The sequence below is a fragment of the Podarcis erhardii genome (assembly GCF_964252035.2).
Source record: "Podarcis erhardii genome assembly, chromosome: 2".
In the NCBI taxonomy this organism is placed as follows: domain Eukaryota; kingdom Metazoa; phylum Chordata; class Lepidosauria; order Squamata; family Lacertidae; genus Podarcis; species Podarcis erhardii.
This window is the reverse complement of record NC_138498.1, coordinates 35,722,562-35,742,376: the sequence shown is the minus strand read 5'-3', so window position 1 is coordinate 35,742,376 and position 19,815 is coordinate 35,722,562. Positions and strand designations below refer to the sequence as shown.

At 42.9% G+C, this 19,815-nt stretch overlaps 1 protein-coding gene across 1 annotated transcript in view; it reads right to left on the bottom strand.

The window, feature by feature from the left end:
- Positions 1–17,770, bottom strand: part of MYO15B (myosin XVB) — a 92,318-nt gene extending 74,548 nt beyond the window's left edge. Inside the window, exons 1-15 of the mRNA XM_081851997.1 lie at positions 15,111–17,770; positions 13,624–13,937; positions 13,469–13,530; positions 13,179–13,242; positions 12,448–12,557; positions 9,358–9,432; positions 8,285–8,381; positions 7,861–7,964; positions 6,639–6,702; positions 4,845–4,958; positions 2,716–2,877; positions 1,996–2,109; positions 1,218–1,276; positions 980–1,103; positions 87–182 (exon numbers count right to left, since the gene is read on the bottom strand). Coding sequence (XP_081708123.1) covers positions 87–182; positions 980–1,103; positions 1,218–1,276; positions 1,996–2,109; positions 2,716–2,877; positions 4,845–4,958; positions 6,639–6,702; positions 7,861–7,964; positions 8,285–8,381; positions 9,358–9,432; positions 12,448–12,557; positions 13,179–13,242; positions 13,469–13,530; positions 13,624–13,937; positions 15,111–17,763 — 4,212 coding nt within the window. The 5' untranslated portion in view covers positions 17,764–17,770. The remainder of the gene's footprint in view (positions 1–86; positions 183–979; positions 1,104–1,217; positions 1,277–1,995; positions 2,110–2,715; positions 2,878–4,844; positions 4,959–6,638; positions 6,703–7,860; positions 7,965–8,284; positions 8,382–9,357; positions 9,433–12,447; positions 12,558–13,178; positions 13,243–13,468; positions 13,531–13,623; positions 13,938–15,110) is intronic.
- Positions 17,771–19,815: the final 2,045 nt, after the last annotated feature.

The window sequence follows — 19,815 nt, the reverse complement described above, 5'->3', positions numbered from 1 at the left end:
GCTGCCTCTGTGCAATGTAATGGTTCCCTCTTTTGCTCCAGGACAAGTTGTGCACCTACCTACATGTGCCTAGCTTTATATTTTACCTCCTCTTGGGTGATGACTATTCTGCTGAAGAAGTGCTGGAGGTGTTCATTGGCAAAGTTAATGCACAGCTGTTCCAGGCTGTTCACCCCAAGATCCTGTGGATACAAAGAAAGACCCAGACCTCTTTTGCTTCCGGTACACAAAGTCCACAAGGAAAGTGGCAGGTGGCACCTTGCATGAAGAAGAAGAAAGTGGCAACAGACCGTCATGGTCTCAGCATATAGCGCTAACCAATTTTAATGGCTGAGACTTGGTAGGACTCTTGTCTACAACCTGCTGGCCGTTACAGTAGTTTTGCCCTGGAAATACAACAAGTTTATGGATCTGAGAGAAAGTCCATATGCATCTCCTCTCCTCTCCACTGTTCTTTCTGGTGGGCATTTGAATTTTCCAAATTTTACAAAGCGAGAAGACAGTATAGAGAGAAAGAGATATATATCATACGTGCATTTGTAGCAAAAGGAACCATTTGTCAGTACTATTTTAGAACCATAGAGGTGTGGAAAGGGAGAAGCAAAACTGCCCTGACCTAAATGCTTGTGGGGAGGGCATGCCACATAGTGGCCAGAGACAAGCCTTCATGAGTGCTCATTAAACCAATCATAACCAGATCTCTGCAAGTGCTGCCCACTGTGTCCCAGACCTTCAATACAGACAAACTGCCAATGCTCCCAATTTTTTTGTGGCTGCTTTGCAGACGACTCCAATGCCTACATGCCAACTGATCCTACATAGCAAATATCAAGGGAGACTGCATGGAAAAGCACCTGCCAACGTATTTCCCGCAAGCAACTTCAAGAAGACTTGTCGTCAGCATTCATGCATACACTAGCACAGGGCAAAAACACAAAGCTGCCCTCAAAGACACTGTAAAGTAAACACAGGAAATGACCTCAAAGCCATATATGTCAACAATGCCAACAGTGCTGTCCATTTCCAACGGGGCCAGCCACTCATTGATTTTCATCAGCAGCCACTCAAAGAGCAGGGAATACAAAACTTTGGCGATTGCATCCCTGAAGAAGTGGAGAGAGAGCAATTTTATTTTTAAAGAAAAAAACAGAAAATATTGTTATTTGGATGAAAAACTAGCAGACAGGCACCAGACAGATAAAAGCAATGAAGGTTACCTGGCATCTATAGCACTTTCTACTGACAATGGAGTGAATATCCGGTCATAACATGTTTCCTGAGGAGAGAGAAATGTTAGATATAGAGACTGGTGGCATTTTAATTTCTCAAAATAGGAGCTTTTGGGCAATTTCAATCACTTTGTACAATAAAGATTTCTGCTCAGGAGTCTTTGGAATACAAAAGCTCTAATATGACTCTGCGTCTTTGTTTATTCTTTTCATCTGTAGGCATTCTTGTTTGTACCCATAAACTGATATAATCTGCACCAAGATGAAAAACATGCATTCCCTTTCACCTTGTTTTGAAAATACCGTACTTACTCAAGTCTAACGCACCATCAAATCTAGCAAGTGCTTTTCACATCATTTTGCTTTATTGGCTAGAACCAAATTAAACATGCTTAATGCGAGTGAAGGCTTAAACCTGAACCAAACCGAAATCACAATTTGACTGTTTGATTATGCTCCAGCTAGGAAAATCAAGGAGTTTATTTGTTTTCCTAAAGACATTTACATCGACATATAAAAAAAAAGTGTGCTTGCAAGATAGGACAGTCCTACGAATGTACAATAGATGGCACAGTGGAGCCAGCTACTAGTAGACATTCTTTTCTGATCCCACTGCAGATAAACCACAGGGAAGGCAGGCAGATAGGTTCTTGTATCTTGTTCCCACAACACAACACAATCCATATCACTTAAACACAAAATCCTCCTCTGTGAAAAGCATGATGAGAAGAAGTAAGATGTGCCAACAAGAGAAAGAGATGCTCACAGTGACTCGGTGGGTGATGGCCCTTTGAAGAAGATCTGCTGAAATATGCAGCAAACTGGCAACAATCTGGATTTCCGTTTCACTGGGGATGAGTGCAAACTCAGAGGATTCTTTCTAGATGGTCGTGTATACAAAGAGAGATGAAGATATGAAATGAGTACATTATTTACACCAAAATTTCAATCCTTAAGACATCCAAGAACACAGACCACACTGTGCAATGTAGTCATTTCACAGGGTGTCAGTATTCCTAAAACTCTTAAGATCTTCCTTAGTTTTGGATTAGGTTATCTAAATCATCATCTTCTCTTGCAAATGCCTAACTGGAGATTAGAACACATTGGGTCTTTTTTGAGCATTTATTCCAGTTTCTCTGTGGGGTGGTTAGATGACAATAAGCATTTGTCTTGATCTGCAGGCATTATGTATCTTCCTGTGGTTAACAATTATTTAATCCCACACTTTTCAGTACATTTCCTCGTCAGTTTCCTAACTGCAAAAAGTCTGTTTTTTGGATTTGTTGCACTAGAGCTCTTTAATGCACTTTTAACTGTGCAATCCTAAGGTTTTGGTTAGCTCTAGAATCCCCCTGCTGCCACACACAAAATACTGACTGTTCAGAGGCACCCTAAATGGGAAAAAAAATTGTCCCAGGGCCATTTCTACTGGGCTCAGGTGGTATTGCTAATAACACCTTGATTTTGCAAAGATGCAACATACCTCACAGGATGTAAAACAGATGTTTCCCAACTGCAGTATGCCAGAGAGCACTGCCCAGATGGAGTTCAGCTGGTCACTGGAGAGACCTATCGTCTGGAGAGCCTTAATTAAGACCAGAAAATCGTGATCATCCCGCTTTCCTGGAAGCTCACACACTCGGCCCTTGAGAGTCAACACAAGTTTGCATAGTTAGGAATGAACTTGCCCTGGGAATACTTACGCTTCCTGGTAGGAAACCCATAAACTCTGGATTTTTGTGAATGAGGGGCTATTTTCAAAGTACATGAGAGGTTAGACCTGGGTTGCCAACATACCGTATTTTTCGCCCTATAGGACGCACTTTTTCCCCTCCAAAAATGAAGGGGAAATGTGTGTGCGTCCTATGGGGCGAATGCAGGCTTTTGCTGAAGCCTGGAGAGCGAGAGGGGTCGGTGCGCACCGACCCCTCTCGCTCTCCAGGCTTCAGGAGAGCCCCAGAGCCAGCCCCACAAGGTCGGGGGACAGTGGGGAGGCGGAACGCCGCCATCCCGCTGTCTCCCGATGTGGTTTGGAGGCTGACGGCGGGGAGACGCGTGCTTCTCCCTGCCGCCAGCCCCACAAGCTCCGGGGACAGCGGGGAGGCGCAGCGCGTCTTCCTGCTGTCCTCGGACCTGGTCTGAAGGCTGGCGGCGGGGAGAAGAGGGCTTCTCCCCGCTGCCTGCCCCACAAGCTCCGGGGACAGCTGGGAGGCGGAGCGTGTCTTCCCGCTGTCCCCAGACCTGGACTGAAGGCGGGCGGCGGGGAGAAGAGCGCTTCTCCCCGCTGCCAGCCCCACAAGCGCCTGGGGGGGAAATAAAACTTTTTTTCTTTATTTCCCCCCAAAAGAACTTGGTGTGTCCTATGGGCCGGTGCGTCCTATGGGGTGAAAAATACGGTATTCTACAATGTGAACTACACCCAAGGGTTTCCAAGTCCACGTAACTCTAGCCCAAGCAGCAGAATTTGTTCTCATGTAATGAGCACCTCAAGGACGCGCGTGGCGCTGTGGGTTAAACCACAGAGTCTAGGACTTGCTGATCAGAAGGTCATCGGTTCGAATCCCCGTGACGGGGTGAGCTCCCATTGCTCGGTCCCTGCTCCTGCCAACCTAGCAGTTCGAAAGCACGTCAAAGTGCAAGTAGAGAAATAGGTACCTCTCTGGTGGGAAGGTAAACGGCGTTTCCGTGTGCTACTCTGGTTCGCCAGAAGCGTCTTAGTCAGGCTGGCCACATGACCCGGAAGCTGTACGCCGGCTCCCTCGGCCAGTAAAGCGAGATGAGTGCCGCAACCCCAGAGTTGGCCACGACTGGACCTAATGGTCAGGGGTCCCTTTTACCTTTACTTAATGAGCACCTCACATTTAATCGCCTTCCACACAAGTAAGGCACCAATGGCAGAGACCTATTCATCCACCTGGGAAGGGATGTTGGAACAACAATGTCTTCAGTTGTTTCCAGAAAGTGCAAGAGCGGGAGCAGCCACCCTAAAGCCCTGCTTCAAGTTACGGTACTTTGGAGCTTCTGAGCTCTTTGGAACATGAGGAAGAGGTTCTCCCACAGACTGCAGTGACCTACTGGGTGTATAAGTGGCATATTGTAGATGGGTATATAACTATTCCACATCCTTCCTCTTCTGGTCTATTAAAGCTTCTGCATTCTGAAAGTGCTAAAAACTGCCTTCTTTTGGATGCCATTCCACAGCAAGGATTATGTAGGTATAGAGTGAATTTCTTGGGGGAGTTGCTTTGGTTTGTTACTTTTGTATGCATTTTGCTTCAGCTGCCCTGTGATCCTCAGATGAAGGACGGTATGGAAATTTTTGACAACAACAACAAGAACATGCTATTACTTCCGCAAGCCCTCAGAAAGAGGCAGGTTAAATGAAATTGCATCGATACGAATGGGTCAGCCTGCCCATGAGATATTTTAGTTCAGATTTCTTTTTCGAGTCCAGTAATTTCACCCCCTATAAAACCTTTTAAATCCTTATAAAAGGGTTAGCCCTGCAGAATTGGGGAGTGGGAAAAATACATCAGAGTCAAGCTATTTCTGTAAAGCAAGACAAGCACTGCTGTGGTTCAGATGAGTCTCTAAAACCATCTATTTACTTGCCTGGTTTAGATAAAAGTAAGTCTCTGCCTCTTGCAGGTAAAGTTCCTCTTTTTGTCCTACTGGAAGACCACACAGCAGCTCATAAAACACATGAAAGCTCCTTTCACCTCGGCCCTAAAAAACAAAGAGGAGGTAGCCCTCGCAGATCCACACCATGGGAGGAATTTAACATTCTGCTGTAGCAACTGTTCTGTCATCTCAGGCTTTTTCACTTGCCAGACAGAACAATCCTCCTTCTCCTCCACCCTGCACATTTTTTGGAGGGTCTTCTGACTCCAATGAGTCAATATCAGGGGGAGCACAAGGGGAGGCGTGGAAGCCCCATTGCGCTAGTTATCAGGACTCAAGTTGAATCCCAACCCATACATTTAAAACACATCCAACACACATTTAAAGCATGGAGCTCAGCCCTGAAGAGTCCTGGGAACAGCAGCTTTCCCTTCTTGGACGACCAATCCCTAGACAGGGAACCAAGCAGAGGGCTTTCTCAGTAGTGGCGCCCGCCCTGTGGAACGCCCTCCTATCAGATGTCAAGGAAATAAACAACTATCTGACTTTGAGAAGGCAACCCTGTTTAGGGAAGTTTTTTTTTAATGTTTGATATTTTATTGTGTTTTTTTAACATTCAGTCAGATGGGCAGGGTATAAATAAATAAATAAATAAATAAATAATAATTATTATTATTATTACTACAGCCACCTTAACAAACTACAGTACTCAGGATTCTTTAGGGCAGGCATAGGCAAACTCAGCCCTCCAGATGTTTTGGGACTACAATTCCCATCATCCCTGACCACTGGTCCTGTTGGCTAGGGATCATGGGAGTTGTAGTCCCAAAACATGCAGAGGGCCGTGTTTGCCTATGCCTGCTTTAGGGGAGGTCATGGATGTGCTATAAGTGTATAGTGTGGATCAACATCGTTCTCTTTAACAGGAATACAGTGGTACCTCTGGATGCGAACGGGATCTGTTCCGGAACCCTGTTCACATCCTGAGTAGAATGTAACACACGACTGCACGTCTGCGTGTGTCACGTTTTGCTGCTTCTGCGCATGACATCATTTTGAGCGTCTGTGCATGTGGCGAAACCCGGAAGTAACGTGTTCTGTTACTTCCGGGTCGCCGCAGAGCGTAACCTGAAAACGCTCAACCTGAAGCATATTTAACCCAAGGTATGACTGTATACTACTTGGGAGAAAAAAAGGTTGCTGACTGCCAGCAGTTTTCTGAGATTTTAAAATGAACTGTACAGATGGTGGACACAGAGATTATAGGATACTACTGACTGATGCCTAACTTCACTGATCCATGTTTATGGACACCCCCCCCCCAAATCTCTTAGTTTGCCATGTTCAAGCTTCAGAATTTGCAAGGTGATTCTGTAGACTAGTTACCTTCCCACATGGAGGTGCAGCTTTTGCTCAGGAGGATGTGACTTCCCACATCATGTGTAGGTGGTATCATAATCATCACCATTACCATCCCAGAGTGGATCACAGCCATTTAAAATACAATTGCAATCACAAGAATAGGGCGGGTCCTAAAAATTTACATCTCAAGGTATCAAAGGCCAGGGTAAAGGAGAAATATCAAAAGCATCTACAAACAACTAGCACAAACTCAGGTCTCTACAAATCCTGTCCCCCATCCCATTCCCTTTTACCCAAAAAACTCTTCCCTATATGGGTTTGCAGGTCACACATGGAAGTGGGATTACTTAATATAGAATTGTGCGTCTCATGCACACAGGTCTGATTTATTGGCCATCTGACATGCAAGAACACTTTCCTTACCTGAAAAACAACTCTGGACTTCTCCAAAAGGTACTGAGAGATGGACGTACCCACCATAAATCCGCTATGAGGAAGAGATTCCTGTAAGACGAGTCGTTTTATTTTCTAGCCTGACTATAGACTTTATGGAATGGGAGGTCTTATTCAATAATGCAAGGCAATTTTTTGAACACTCACCATTGAAGAAATAAGGCATTCAGTAGCATTCTTAAAACACAGGCTCCTGCTCCCCAAACTAACGGTGATTTGTGGAAAACACTGAAATCCCATGGAAAAGTATCTGACGGAGGTCTTTTGATTCAAATAAATGCTGAGAAATACTGGCAACTGGCGTCTGAATACTGGGAATTTCAAAGCTGTGGGAGTTTAGAACTCCCTATTCTATAGCAACCAAACCAGCTGACTCTCAAATCCCTCTAATTGTTTGAAATGCAGAGTGAGACCCGGTCAATGAAAGCATGACATACAAATGAAGGCACGTGGTAGATTTTACGTGAGAAAAACTAAAGATGAATCTGTTGTTACTGCACCAGTCTCTTTTACATAATAAATTAAGAAGTACTGTCATCTCCCAAGAGGCACCAGCTTGTAGACCAGAGCTGATTTGCACACTATTTCTTAACGGATTTACAATAAGTCAGAAATGGTGAACATCTGGCCCTACTGTTGTTGTTGTATTCCAACTCCCATCAACCCCAGCCAGAACATCCAAAGGTCAGGGATGATGGGAACCGGAGTCCAGCATCGTCTGGAGGGCCAATAGTTTTGCCATTCCTGAGGTAAGCCATTTCAGCTCCATTCCTCCTGCTGCTGGAAGGGAACCTGTCTCCTTGCCCTTGCTCTGGGTGGAGCCCAAGAGAACCAGTCTCTCATTGGAAACAATTCCGAGAACAGCCTCTCATGTGACAGAGGCAGGCTGTGCTCAAGACTCCTTGGTGCGTCCGCACGGTTCTTAAGAGCAGACAATCATTCCTCAAACAGCAAAGAGAAGCTGACTGGAATCCCTTGGAATCCATCCCAAGCATGTGAACATGAGCCAACAGGAATCACTGATAAGGCTATATCCTCCATTAACACATCCACTAGCTTTACACGTTCAGTAAGTTTTTAAAAAATACATTGTTCCTAATAAAGTTATTACCTTACTGTTGATTTTGCATCCCCCATTATCTATGCTTTTTCTGTTTCAAACATAAATATTAATTTCTTTTTTTTAACTCACTGTCTTAGGTGGACATGCAAGAACTTTCCCAAGCGGCTGGAGTTGTCATTTAAGATGGTCTTTGCATTTCCAAAACTTTCCAAGATGGGTAACACATCAGATGGCTGTAAGGACAAGGACAATATTAATATTAAAGATGCTGCCTTATTTTTTTTTAATCAATCAATAACATTACATTACTTTTAGTACAATCTTATGGGTCCCATTGAGCTCAATGGTGGTTATTCCCAGGGTAAGTGGATATAAAATTCTAATTAATTCATTACCTTTTTTAATGTATTTGTATGGAAGATTTCATTAAGATTTATTTTCAGACCAAGCATTTAGTATTCGGGCTGCAACATACACTAATTGTGCTCAATGACAACCTAACTTCTGAACATCTTATTGTCACTAAAGAAATGTTAAATAATAGTACACATACTTGCTTTATCCCATGGCTTTCTTGCCTTTGGTATAGCCTGGACAAATAGAGGATGATCGCTTTGGCAGTTTCAGTCTTTCCCGAGCCACTGTGTCCACTGGAAAACATTAAAAAGGAGGGAGGTGTAATGCAAAGATCGTCACTGTTATTTAAGTTGCTGGATCACATTCTCCACCAGTGCAGTTTATCAACAGTTGAACTGGTGGGTTTTTTTCCTTTTCTTTCTTAAAAAAAAAAAAATCCAATTAAGATCTCATTGTCCATTGCTTATTATAAACAGCAACAAAGAAGAAGATAATTTGTCAGCCAAAAAGGGGAAAAAAACAAAACACAACTTTTATGGCAATATAAGCAGTCTGAAAAGACTGCTGGAAGCTCAAGAGAAACCTCAATGGTGTTAATGGCCACCCAAATCAATAGGTTTGATCATAAGGGGCAAGTAGTCCATAAAATAAAGCCATGCTGAAAACCAACTATGGCAGATTCCCACCACCACCACCACGCACCAAGGTTCCCACATACTGTCCCAACATGAGATGCATATTTGGAAGATTGGTATGATGCTCCTAAACACACCAAATGCTGGCAAGTCATATCCAAAGCACTAATTCCTCCCCTCCTGTCCGAATGAAAGAATGTGCTAGATCAGGCTTCCTCAACCTCGGCCCTCCAGATGTTTTGAGACTACAATTCCCATCATCCCTGACCACTAGTCCTGCTAGCTAGGGATCATGGGAGTTGTAGGCCAACAACATCTGGAGGGCTGAGGTTGAGGAAGCCTGTGCTAGTCAAGCAGGTGGCTTGTCTATTGGCCCTCTGTATTACATGGCTGCAGATTAGCTGCAGAAGCAGCAGAATCCTGAAGAGAAATCTCAACACCACAATATTTCTACTCAGAAGTAAGTTCTACTGAATTCAATTGCTTACTTCCAGGAAAGCACCCAACAAACATGGCCTGAATAGTGCCCCTAATGACACTTGGGCCCCTTTTGCATCAGTGCGGAAGAAGCAATAGGGAGATGGAGAATAAATCTCAGACAATCTTAGGAAAGTTGCCTTTATCTCTCTCTTACCTGAGGACAATGCACTGCTCTTTCTCTGAGCTCTGAGAGAAGGCATATGCCATTTCTGTGATGGCAAATATATGTCTGCAAGGGGACCAAAAGAAATGGAGGGGGGGAGAGAGAGAAAGAAGAAAACCCATGTTATTACTCAGCCAGTTTTTAGTTATTACTAAATTCCAGTTGCATCAAAATTAGTTCAGGCTTATTTGTACAGAGATTGACACAACACCTTATCAACAGCTACTTTTTGTACAAACACATTGAAATATTTAGGCAGCAGAGTTGGCAGAGCGGTAAGGTAAGGGAGGACAGGAAATTCCTGAGGCAGAAGTGGCCACATTGGGTTGCAGATGTTGAAATTGGACCATGTTTATTAACATTTCATACCTCACACTCCTTCGGGGGGGGGGGGGAGAAACCAGAGCAGCTTATTCCAATAAATGCAAGATTTCTGTAGAACTTAATTGTGCTTAACTTTCTCTGGATTGTTGTATCCGAGAACTGTCAAAAATTATACCAAGGGCCACAGCTTGCCCACCTGTAACCTAACAGAACCAAACTGTGCAGATGCTGTGGCTCAGAGCCATTAAGTCTAGGGTTGAGAGTGCTTGAGCCATGGAAAGTTTTAGTTAAAGAATGAAATTGGGAGAGAGGTTGGGAGAAGAAGAAGATGAAGAAGAAGAGGGAGGAGGAGGAGGAGGAGGAGGAGGAGGAGTTTGGATTTGATATCCTGCTTTATCACTACCCTAAGGAGTCTCAAAGCGGCTAACATTCTCCTTTCCCCTCCTCCCCCACAACAAACACTCTGTGATGTGAGTGGGACTGAGAGACTTCAAAGAAGTGTGACTAGCCCAAGGTCACCCAGCAGCTGCATGTGGAGGAGCAGAGACGTGAACCCGGTTCACCAGATTACGAGTCCACCGCTCTTAACCACTACACCACACTGGCTTGAGTATCCTGGCAATAAACATTAGATTTAGTGGAATGCACGCCAGTAGGCTTAAAAACTTCCCCACATTATACTTAGTCCTCCACAAGCTACTTTGGTTGGCAGCAAACCCCAAAGCTGAGCACTTTGGCATAATACAGCCACGTGAGATAAGAAGGTATTTAAAACTGGAGTGATCAGAATATTAATAGCAAAATGAGTCTCATACAGATTTTGTTGTTGTTGTTCTATGGTTTAAGCCAGTCTCAGATCAAAGCATTATACTGGCATCTGAACAGGTGGATTTTTCTAGTTCTTAGCTGCAACCCTTCACTAACACCAACCCTGCATGGCAGACGTTTAAGACTGTAATAGCCAGCCTCAGATTAAATCAGCAGCACACTTACATATTACTTTCCATAAGCAATAAGAAACCATGAATTTTTCTATTTTTGGTTTGAAACCAGAGATTACTTAAAAGTTGCCTACCATAGAGGGTTATTGTGAAGAACTGTATCGTTATTTTTTTAAAAAATCTCCCCAATGGGAAATATATAAGTCAGGTCCTGTTGATTTAATATGAGTCTGGCCATTACAATTTTAAAACCTGTCTGCCTTACAGCAATGTTGTTGTGAAGGGATAAATAAGAGAGTTGCATCTAAAAGTTAATCAAGTTCTTAAAGACTCTTTTTACTGTTAATGGAAATTATTTCAATTCAAGGACTACAATCTTAAAGCTTGTCTACCACACAGGGCTATTGAATAGAGGCTGCTTTTTGCTGTGGATCTCTGGACACCCTCTAGTTTATGATTTTACCAACACAAACAAACAACTGTATACTCTTTGAAAATGAGGCTGACCATTACTATCTCAAAGTCAACCTAGTTTACAGTAACCTACTAAATATATTTGGTGTTGGGAATCTTTTTGTCTTTTGTTTTATTTCTGTGTAAACTGCAACCCTGCAAGGCAAGCACACAGTGTTGTGAAAACAATCAATTCCACTTTCTTTCCCCTGATTGAATTAAGGAATAGGAGAGACTACCCTTCATAGGATCATTAGGGCATAGGAGAAAAAGCCACAGCTGGCTAGAGAAGCTGCTCAGGTGCAAAGGTCAGCACCCAAACACCTTATTTTCAGTAATTTCCGCTTTTGCAAAGTATTTACAAATTAGAGTATTTGTGGAGTGTCTATGAAATATCTTTTAAAAACCAACAACATGCTGGTAATTAAAGTCAGCTTGGCAAGGATAACTTGTCCTAGTCCAACTTTTTGTAAGGCATGTGTTAAATTGATCACTCAGGCTTTCCATTATGGAGTAATGTGTTCAGAAAGTGCTTTAAAAAAAGGGGGGGGGAGGACATCAGCTTTATTTCAAAATAATACCAGTATTCTATGATAAAAACCCTAGCATGAGCATTGCTAAAAATGATCAAAGGTTTGGGTGGGAATTTAAACCCACAATGGGTTAGCAACACTTTGTAAAGTTCTTTGTTTCTAGAACACTCATTGTGTGTGACCTGCTTACCTGGGACAAAAATTCCAACCCTATGACAAAAATCAGTAATTTGCTGCCCAAGCCCCAGAAATCTAAAACAAATACATAAACAAATTACATTGGCGGTTCCCTCATTGCGAGAAGCAAAGCTACAGGGAACCAGGCAGAGGGCCTTCTCGGTAGTGCCGCCCGCCCTGTGGAATGCCCTCCCATCAGATGTCAAAGCGATAAATAACTACCTGACATTCAGAAGACATCTTAAGGCAGCCCTGTTCAGGGAAGTTTTTAATCTGTGATATTTTACTGTATTTTTGGTTTCTATGGAAGCCGCCCAGAGTGGCTGGGGAAACCCCGCCAGATGGGCGGGGTACAAATAATAAATTATTATTATTATTATTATTATTATCTGAGTGAGATGATGAACAGTGTGTGTGTGTGTGTGTGTGTGTGTGTGCGTGCGCGCGCAAGCATATATAAAATCCAATGGCAACATTCTTTCACTCATAGCATGAGTGAAAGAATTGTGCCATATTCCTAAATTCCAAAGAGAGGCACAATCACTTTGGCCAAGTGAAATGAGCCCAATATTGCAAATGAAAGCCAGGATTTTGTATGCAGCATGAATAAGATTATCAGAATAAGGCAAGGAGAAAACACAATGCAGACATACGGTGCATTTCTGGAGAGAAGGCCATTCTGGTACTGGATCACCACGTCTTCTGAAAAAAGGCTGAGTGGCTTGAAAGGATTGATGCAGATCAAGATATGCCCAATGTACGTCTAGGAAGAAGCACAGCATTGCCTTGGCTTTACTTATCCTCAAAAGCAGGGCAGGAATTTCAAACCAAGTCCCCTCTCTTAACTCTTGTAAAGACCAGGGGTGGAGAATCTCCAGCCTGCAGACCTAACATGGCCCTCTAGGCTTCCCCAACTGGCTCATGAGGCCATTTTCATCCACCTGCCACACACCCAACATCAAACAGCTCATAGTTCTTCCTTTATCAAGCGAGGCTCACTCCCACCTGCCTGCCAGCTCTTCTTGCAATTATGAAGGGTTGTTTGAAAGCCCCATGGTTTGGTTTGCAACCATTAGGACTTCAACGGGAAGCATTCCCTGGTCTTACTACGATGTCAGGTGAGAGACAGGTAGCCAGCTCTGCCCACCTGCCTAGGTTGGCCCACCAGCAGAGGGAGAGATAAAGACGTGGCTCTCTGACTGAAAAATGTTCCCAACCCCTGTTCTACACTAAGAAAATGGCACTGTTATTCAGTCACAAGGGGTTCCATTGTGGATTCTTCCCCATGTGGGAAATCAGTGTCTCCCATTCTCAACATTCTTACACACATGCACTTACTCCTTATGACAATCAATTACAGAGAATAAGAAAGTAATATCCATACATAAATAAAGTTGCGATGGAATCTCTTTTTCAGGCACATCAGCACAGAGCTTTCGCTGACTTCCCTGGGTGGGGGGGGGAAGAAATATTATATTTGAGGATTTTGATTTGATAGCGTACCTATTTTTCTACCCCCCAAAACAAAATCCAGCAGTTAATTTGAAGAAATGTTTACTACTGATGTCGGAAGTAAATCAATACATAACTACACTCTGAATCCTGGATTGGACCCTGATGATCCTGGGTTTCCTCGTACACTTCTATCAGAAAAACGCCCTGTACCATACTTACTCCAACCTGGAAAGATCCTCCACTTTTTCAAATTCCATGTAGCAATCCTCATCTCTGTACATCTGGAAGGTATATGACAATGGCATTTCAAAGAGATACATAACATCAATTCAGCCACATCCCACACAATGATATCTAGCACAGAATGCACCAACCTGCTTTTGCATCATGTCCATCTCAAGAACATCTTCAGTGACATCTTCTGCCTCCCACCTTCCCTGCAATGCTTTTTTTGACCTAGGAGACTTGGCCAGATCCTGCTCTTTATATAAAGTCCACTTGCTTAGGTTTTCAATGGTGAACCGTGGGAGCAGCGTTTCAGAATTCAGCCAAGCGGTAGGGTCACATGTAAAAGGCTGATGCTGAGTCCAGTGCACTTGATCCACTGTTTCTGGCGTGCTCCTCTGGGTGAGGTCTGCCTTGTCATCTTCGCCCAAGCTGGAAGGTACAGAATCTTGTAACACCCTTCCTTCAATTTAGAAGAAAAGAGAGCAGGTTACATGTTACATCAACTGTTTCTAGTTGTATTTGAAGGTATCCAAGTTTGAAGTTTGCAAATGAACGCTTCACTCTTATCCAAGGAACCCGATCTTGCTTTCCTCTTGGATCAAAGGCACATCGTTAGAGGAACATCACAGTAATAATAATAACTTTAATAACTTTATTATTTATACCCCGCCCATCCGGCTGGGTTTCCGCAGCCACTCTGGGCAGCTCCCAACAGAACACTAAAAACAGAATAAAACTTCAAATATTAAAAACTTCACTAATGTATACTAATGAAAACCAAAACACTGTTTTGACCCACCATTCCCCCTCAAGAATTTCAGCTCAACAGAAAAAGCCTACTGGATGGGATTTCAAAATGGCAGCATGGCAAAGAGCAATGTTTGTCTCCTGAGGTAGTGTGGTAACAGCTCTTACCTCAGCTAGAGTTAAAAGAAAAAACAGAAGAACATTCAAAATCATTATTACAAATGCCCATAGGATTTCTCCCCCTTTTTTCATTGTCTGGTTTTATGAAATGAGAGAAGGGGGGTGGGGGGGATATATAGCATAAGGCTGAGTAAGGGAGAGCTAATGGTGCATTTCCTGGCTTACAAACTGAAGTTATAGAACAGACATGGCCATTGACTGGAAAGAGGCACTGCAAGAAAGCTGAGAGGAAGGTACATGGAGGACTATATTTGGGGGGAAATGGAGCATAATTAAAGACCTGCATTTTTCCTTTTCTTAAGAGTCTTTATTTGGCATAAGCAACTTAATAGCTTTTTTGGTGCTGTGGTCTAAACCACAGAGCCTAGGGCTTGCCGATCAGAAGGCCGGCAGTTTGAATCCCCATGATGGGCTGAGCTCCCGTTGCTTGGTCCCTGCTCTTGCCAACCTAGCAGTTCGAAAGCATGTTAAAGTGCATGTAGATAAATAGGTACCACTCCGGTGGGAAGGTAAACGGCGTTTCCGTGCGCTGCTCTGGTTTGCCAGAAGCGGCTTAGTCATGCTGGCCACATGACCCGGAAGCTGTATGCTGGCTCCCTCGGCCAATAAAGCAAGATGAGCGCCGCAACCGCAGAGTCGTCCATGACTGGACCCAACAGTCAGAGGTCCCTTTACCTTACTTTAGGATTAGCTTGATTTTACATACCTGGTATAGATACATCAGCTTGAGGACTGCAAGGAAGCACTTGACTATTCCTTTGGCCATTTGGCTTAGAATATTCATGTTGCAATTTAGCATCTGGCTGGACAGATATTATTGTTTTCCTGCTTGGTTGATCACATGACTGCAGCTGTGGTCCACTACAGTAAATTTCAAGAGAAGCGTTTTTGGACTTCACCAACTGATGAACCCTGGGGAACACAATGGCAAACTTGGCATCCGTGATACTGCTTTTCTCTTCCTCGGTTTGTCCACTGAGATTCATCAGCAAAGGTTTTAAGTTGTCTTCATTACAGGGGAAATTCCTTGAAGACCTTGCCCCTTCTTCCAGTTCTTTGTTCACAACTGTATCTTCATCTCCGGTTTGATCACATTCTAACAAGGAACAGGAAGACCCTTTTTTACACAAGTGTTTCTTCATTTGCTCCCCTGTTGAGTCATGGAAAGGCCTGCCACATCTCTTGGCCAGCCCAACAGTGCCAACAACCCGAATGGCCATTCTTCTCCTGAATCCAAATGATTTGTTGCTCCTCTTCTTCTTGCCAAACTTCTTGAAGAGCCATCCTGAGAGGCCAACTGCACGTGCTATGCGTAAGAAGCGCTCTTTCAGGCTTGCTTTCTTGGGAGGCTTATGGCTAAGCCAATGGGTAACTTTCCTAAACGCTGAAAGGGTTTGTAGAGATTTGGATTTCGTTTTGTTAGAAGAGACTGTGCCTTTTCCAGCAGCATCGTCAACGGTTTGTTCCTCCACTAGCTCCTCTTCCTCTCTTGTCTCCAGGACCTGATTTGAAGCCATTTTGACATTTCCAGTTACTTTTCCAATTTTCTTTTTCTTCTCAACAGAAAGCTTTCTAGTGTTAACGTTTGAGCTTGAAGCAGTAGAGAGACTTGATTCTTTAATCTCCTTGGCTCTAGAAACCATTTTGTCATTTCTTTTGGTACTCTTTTTCGGATGAATGCTTCCAGCCTTCTTCAAATCAGAGCCAATTTCTGCTGCCTTAGGACAACTGCCACTTGTCAATAGTTTGGCTTTAGCATCCTTATGCCTGCTTTTTAGGCTTAGCAGAATTTGGGATTGTGAAGTCAGATGGCTATATCTCTTTTCAAGCAAGGCCACTGCATCTACACTTGAACTTGCATCTCGGCTTGTTTGCTCTTCTAAATGCATGCCTTGTTTGGATGGATCAGTCTTATCACGATATTCACTTTTGTGCTTTATTAGTTGTAGTGAGGAGGTGGTTGTTTTGTCACTGACACTCAAGTTCTCTTCCGTCTGGTGGTTCTCTTGAGGATTTTTGTTTGAGCCAAACTTGAGGAGCTTTGATCTTTTCTTGTTTTTACTTTTTCTTTTTGCAAAGCTGCTCGTCTCACTTTCCTCCTCTTCACTTCCAGGTATACTCTGCTCATAGTCAGAGGCTTCTTTGCCACTCGCCTTTTCTGAAAGATTTTCATGCTCCCCATCATTGCTCTCTTCCTCTGTAGGGCTACTGCTGCAATTGTCTGAGTCATCACTTTGCTCATCATTATCACTTGCTGTAACTTTTCTTGCCACATATCTTTTATCATTCCCTTTTATTTTCTCATCTATCTCAGAGTGACTCTCTTCATTCTCAGCTGCTATGATCTCTGACTTTCCTTCACTTTCACTGGCTGTTTCCTGAAGTTCTTGACAATCACTAGTTTTGCCTGCAGGTTGATCTCCCCCAATAGCGGGTAACACTTTCTTAAAACAGAGCTCTTCATCTTCCTCTTCCAAAGAGTTCTGTCTACGCTCTCTGACTTTGAACTTGTCCTTTCCAGTCTCTTTATCTCCCATTCTTTGGTTCAAACTGTATTTATCTTGGGAGTTTGAAGATGATGATGATGATGAACCTTCTGAATCCACAGGATTTGCTTTGGAAAGTATTCTAGCTGACTTTCCGGTATGTGTCTTCTTGTGCCCTCCACTTTTTTCTCTGGTAGTCTTACCACTAGCCTTATAGCGAGGCTTCCTCTTACATTGTTCCTTGCTTTCAGTATGACTTCTCTGGTATGACTCTTGCTTCTTCCAAGGGGAACCTTGTTCATATTCTATTGTGAGGGACTCAGTATCAGCGATATTCTTTCTCTTGCTTGGTTGTTTCTTACGTTTCCTTTTCAAGTTGTGTTTCTCATTGTCTTCAGTGTCCTTTGATTCAGCACTTTTCGCGCTGGCGTTGTGCCATTGTCCTGAAATCTGATCATCTTGCCTCACGACCCTTCTTCCGTTCTTCTCTCCCTTGCACATTAACTGCTCCCCATGTCTTCTATCAGAATGACATTCTCTGACCTTGGAACTTCTCTTCTCTTTTCCTTCTTTCTTGAAGCTACTCTTCCTTCCTTCCTTCCGCCTTCTCACCTCTCCCTTGCCCTTTGCTGGGCCCTGCACTGAGACAACAGGAATCCCATCCTCATCAGAGGATGAATCTTCAGAATTAGTTCTCTCATTGCTCTTTCTTTTCTTCAGCCTTCTGTCCTGGTTCTTTGATTCGTCAACATGCTTTTTCTTTTTTCGAGAAACATGTGCTGTTATTACCTGGCTGCCATGCTCAGCTTTCTGTTCTCTGGATGTTTTGCGTTCTGCTTTAGACCGAGAAGGTGCCATTCTTCCTATATACATAAGCACATCATCAATTAAGAGGAAAGAGGTCATATTCTATGTGCAATGAATGTGCAAGTAATTTTTTTTTAATCCACAAATCACCTGCAGAAGGGGTGGCCGATTTCTTATTATCTGGATTTTTTATTCTCTATTCTCCAATGGTCTAAGACCTGAAACTGTATTTTGACACACCCCTTTGCTGATGTGGGCAGCTTGATAGCAAAACTGATGTCACATAGCAGTAAGGGCACCACAATTATGGAACTGCTCAGACATGCCTATGGCATCACAAACAAAACTGACATGGAAATGTTACACTGAAGTATGGAACTTCTCTCACACATGCACACAAATTTACAGTGGTACCTTGGTTCTCAAATGCCTTCGTACTCAAACAACTTGGAACCCAAACACTGCAAACCCAGGAGTAAGTTTTCCGGTTTGCGAACTTTTTCAGAAGCTGAACGTGCTCCGTTTTGAGTGTTATGCTTCCGATTTGAGTGCCATGCTTCCGTTTTGAGTGTAACGCTGAGGTCTGTCTGTTTTTGCTATTTATTTTCTGTTTCTGCTGCTCTTTTTTTTTGTTTTTGTGACTGTGTGGAACCCAGTTCAGCTACAGATTGATTGATTGATTGTGTGACTGCAGTACATTGTTTATTGCTTTCATTTTATGGATCAGTGGTCTCGTTAGATAGCAAAATTCATGTTAAGTTGCTGTTTTAGGGGTTGTTTTTAAAAGTCTGGAACGGATTAATCCATTTTGCATTACTTTCTATGGGAAAGCGTGCCTTGGTTTTGGAACGCTTCGGTTTTGGAACGGAATTCTGGAACGGATGAAGTTTGAGAACCAAGGTACCACTGTATTTCCCTTCCAGGTGGACCTGCATACAAAACTTTTGCCACTCCTTGTTTGGGGGTGGGGGGCTTTCATCTCCATAAATACTTCAACTTACCTTGAACTCCATGGGGGATGGATAATCAGGCTGCAAATGTGGTAAAATCAGAGATGGCTAAGCTGTGGCCCTCCTGATGTTGTTGGACTCCACCTCAGATCAGCCCCAGCCAGTATGGCCAATGTTTATGGATGGTGAGAGTTGTAGTCTAACATCTGGAAGGCCACAGCTTAGCCACCTCTGATTTTACATTTACAGCCTGATTATCCACCCCTGTAATAAGTAAATTAGAAAGACAAAACTTTGCACACCTCTGCTCAGCCCACATTGAGAAAACTGTGATGGCATCCAAAAATGCAGTTTATGTTCTTGTTAAATAAGGCATACAATACAAATTGGGCACATAAACTCCACCATCTGCCTTAATTTATATACCATGCGTTGTGGGATATATTTACATCACTGTGCAAATGTATTTAAAACAGTTAAGGGAATTTGAGACTCACGGTTTGACTGATACAGAAAAATAGACCTCTATACTCCCATAGCTTTGAAATTAGTATTCAGACACAAATTTCCAGTAGACCATTGTCAACTACTTCTCATGTGGTTTCAGTATTTTCCACAAATCACTGTTAGTTTGGGAAGCAGAAAATGTCTATGAAGATAAGAGGAATACTGGAAAGTACTATTTGTGTTCCAAACTCATAGAAGCACTCTTGTGCACTCAGCATAACAAAATGTCAGAATCTGTTCCAGCATGCCAGATATGAGGAAGCCTATTAAGGATTGTTAGGAACAGAAGATTTTATAACAGAAAACATTTAATGGATAAAATTTATACTGACTTATTATTTATAGTTTGTTTCATTTCACCCTTTTTATGCGGAAAAGGCAGTGGCCTCAAGAATTATCTGTAGGAAAATTAAATTAAGAAACAAAAAAAGAGAAGGAACTTGAGCTCCAAAGAAAACAGGACTGCAATATGTTGGCTTCTGTGTCCAATGAAAATTTTCACTTGTTATATGAGTGAAATTCTGCAATATAACATGCTACCTAGACTGAATACTAAGGCCTTAATCTTGTCTGAATGAGTGCAGTGCAAATCTTCTAAAAACACTTGCCTATGTTAATCTTATGTTAACGTAACTTGGTCCAATAAAATACATTATTTTGT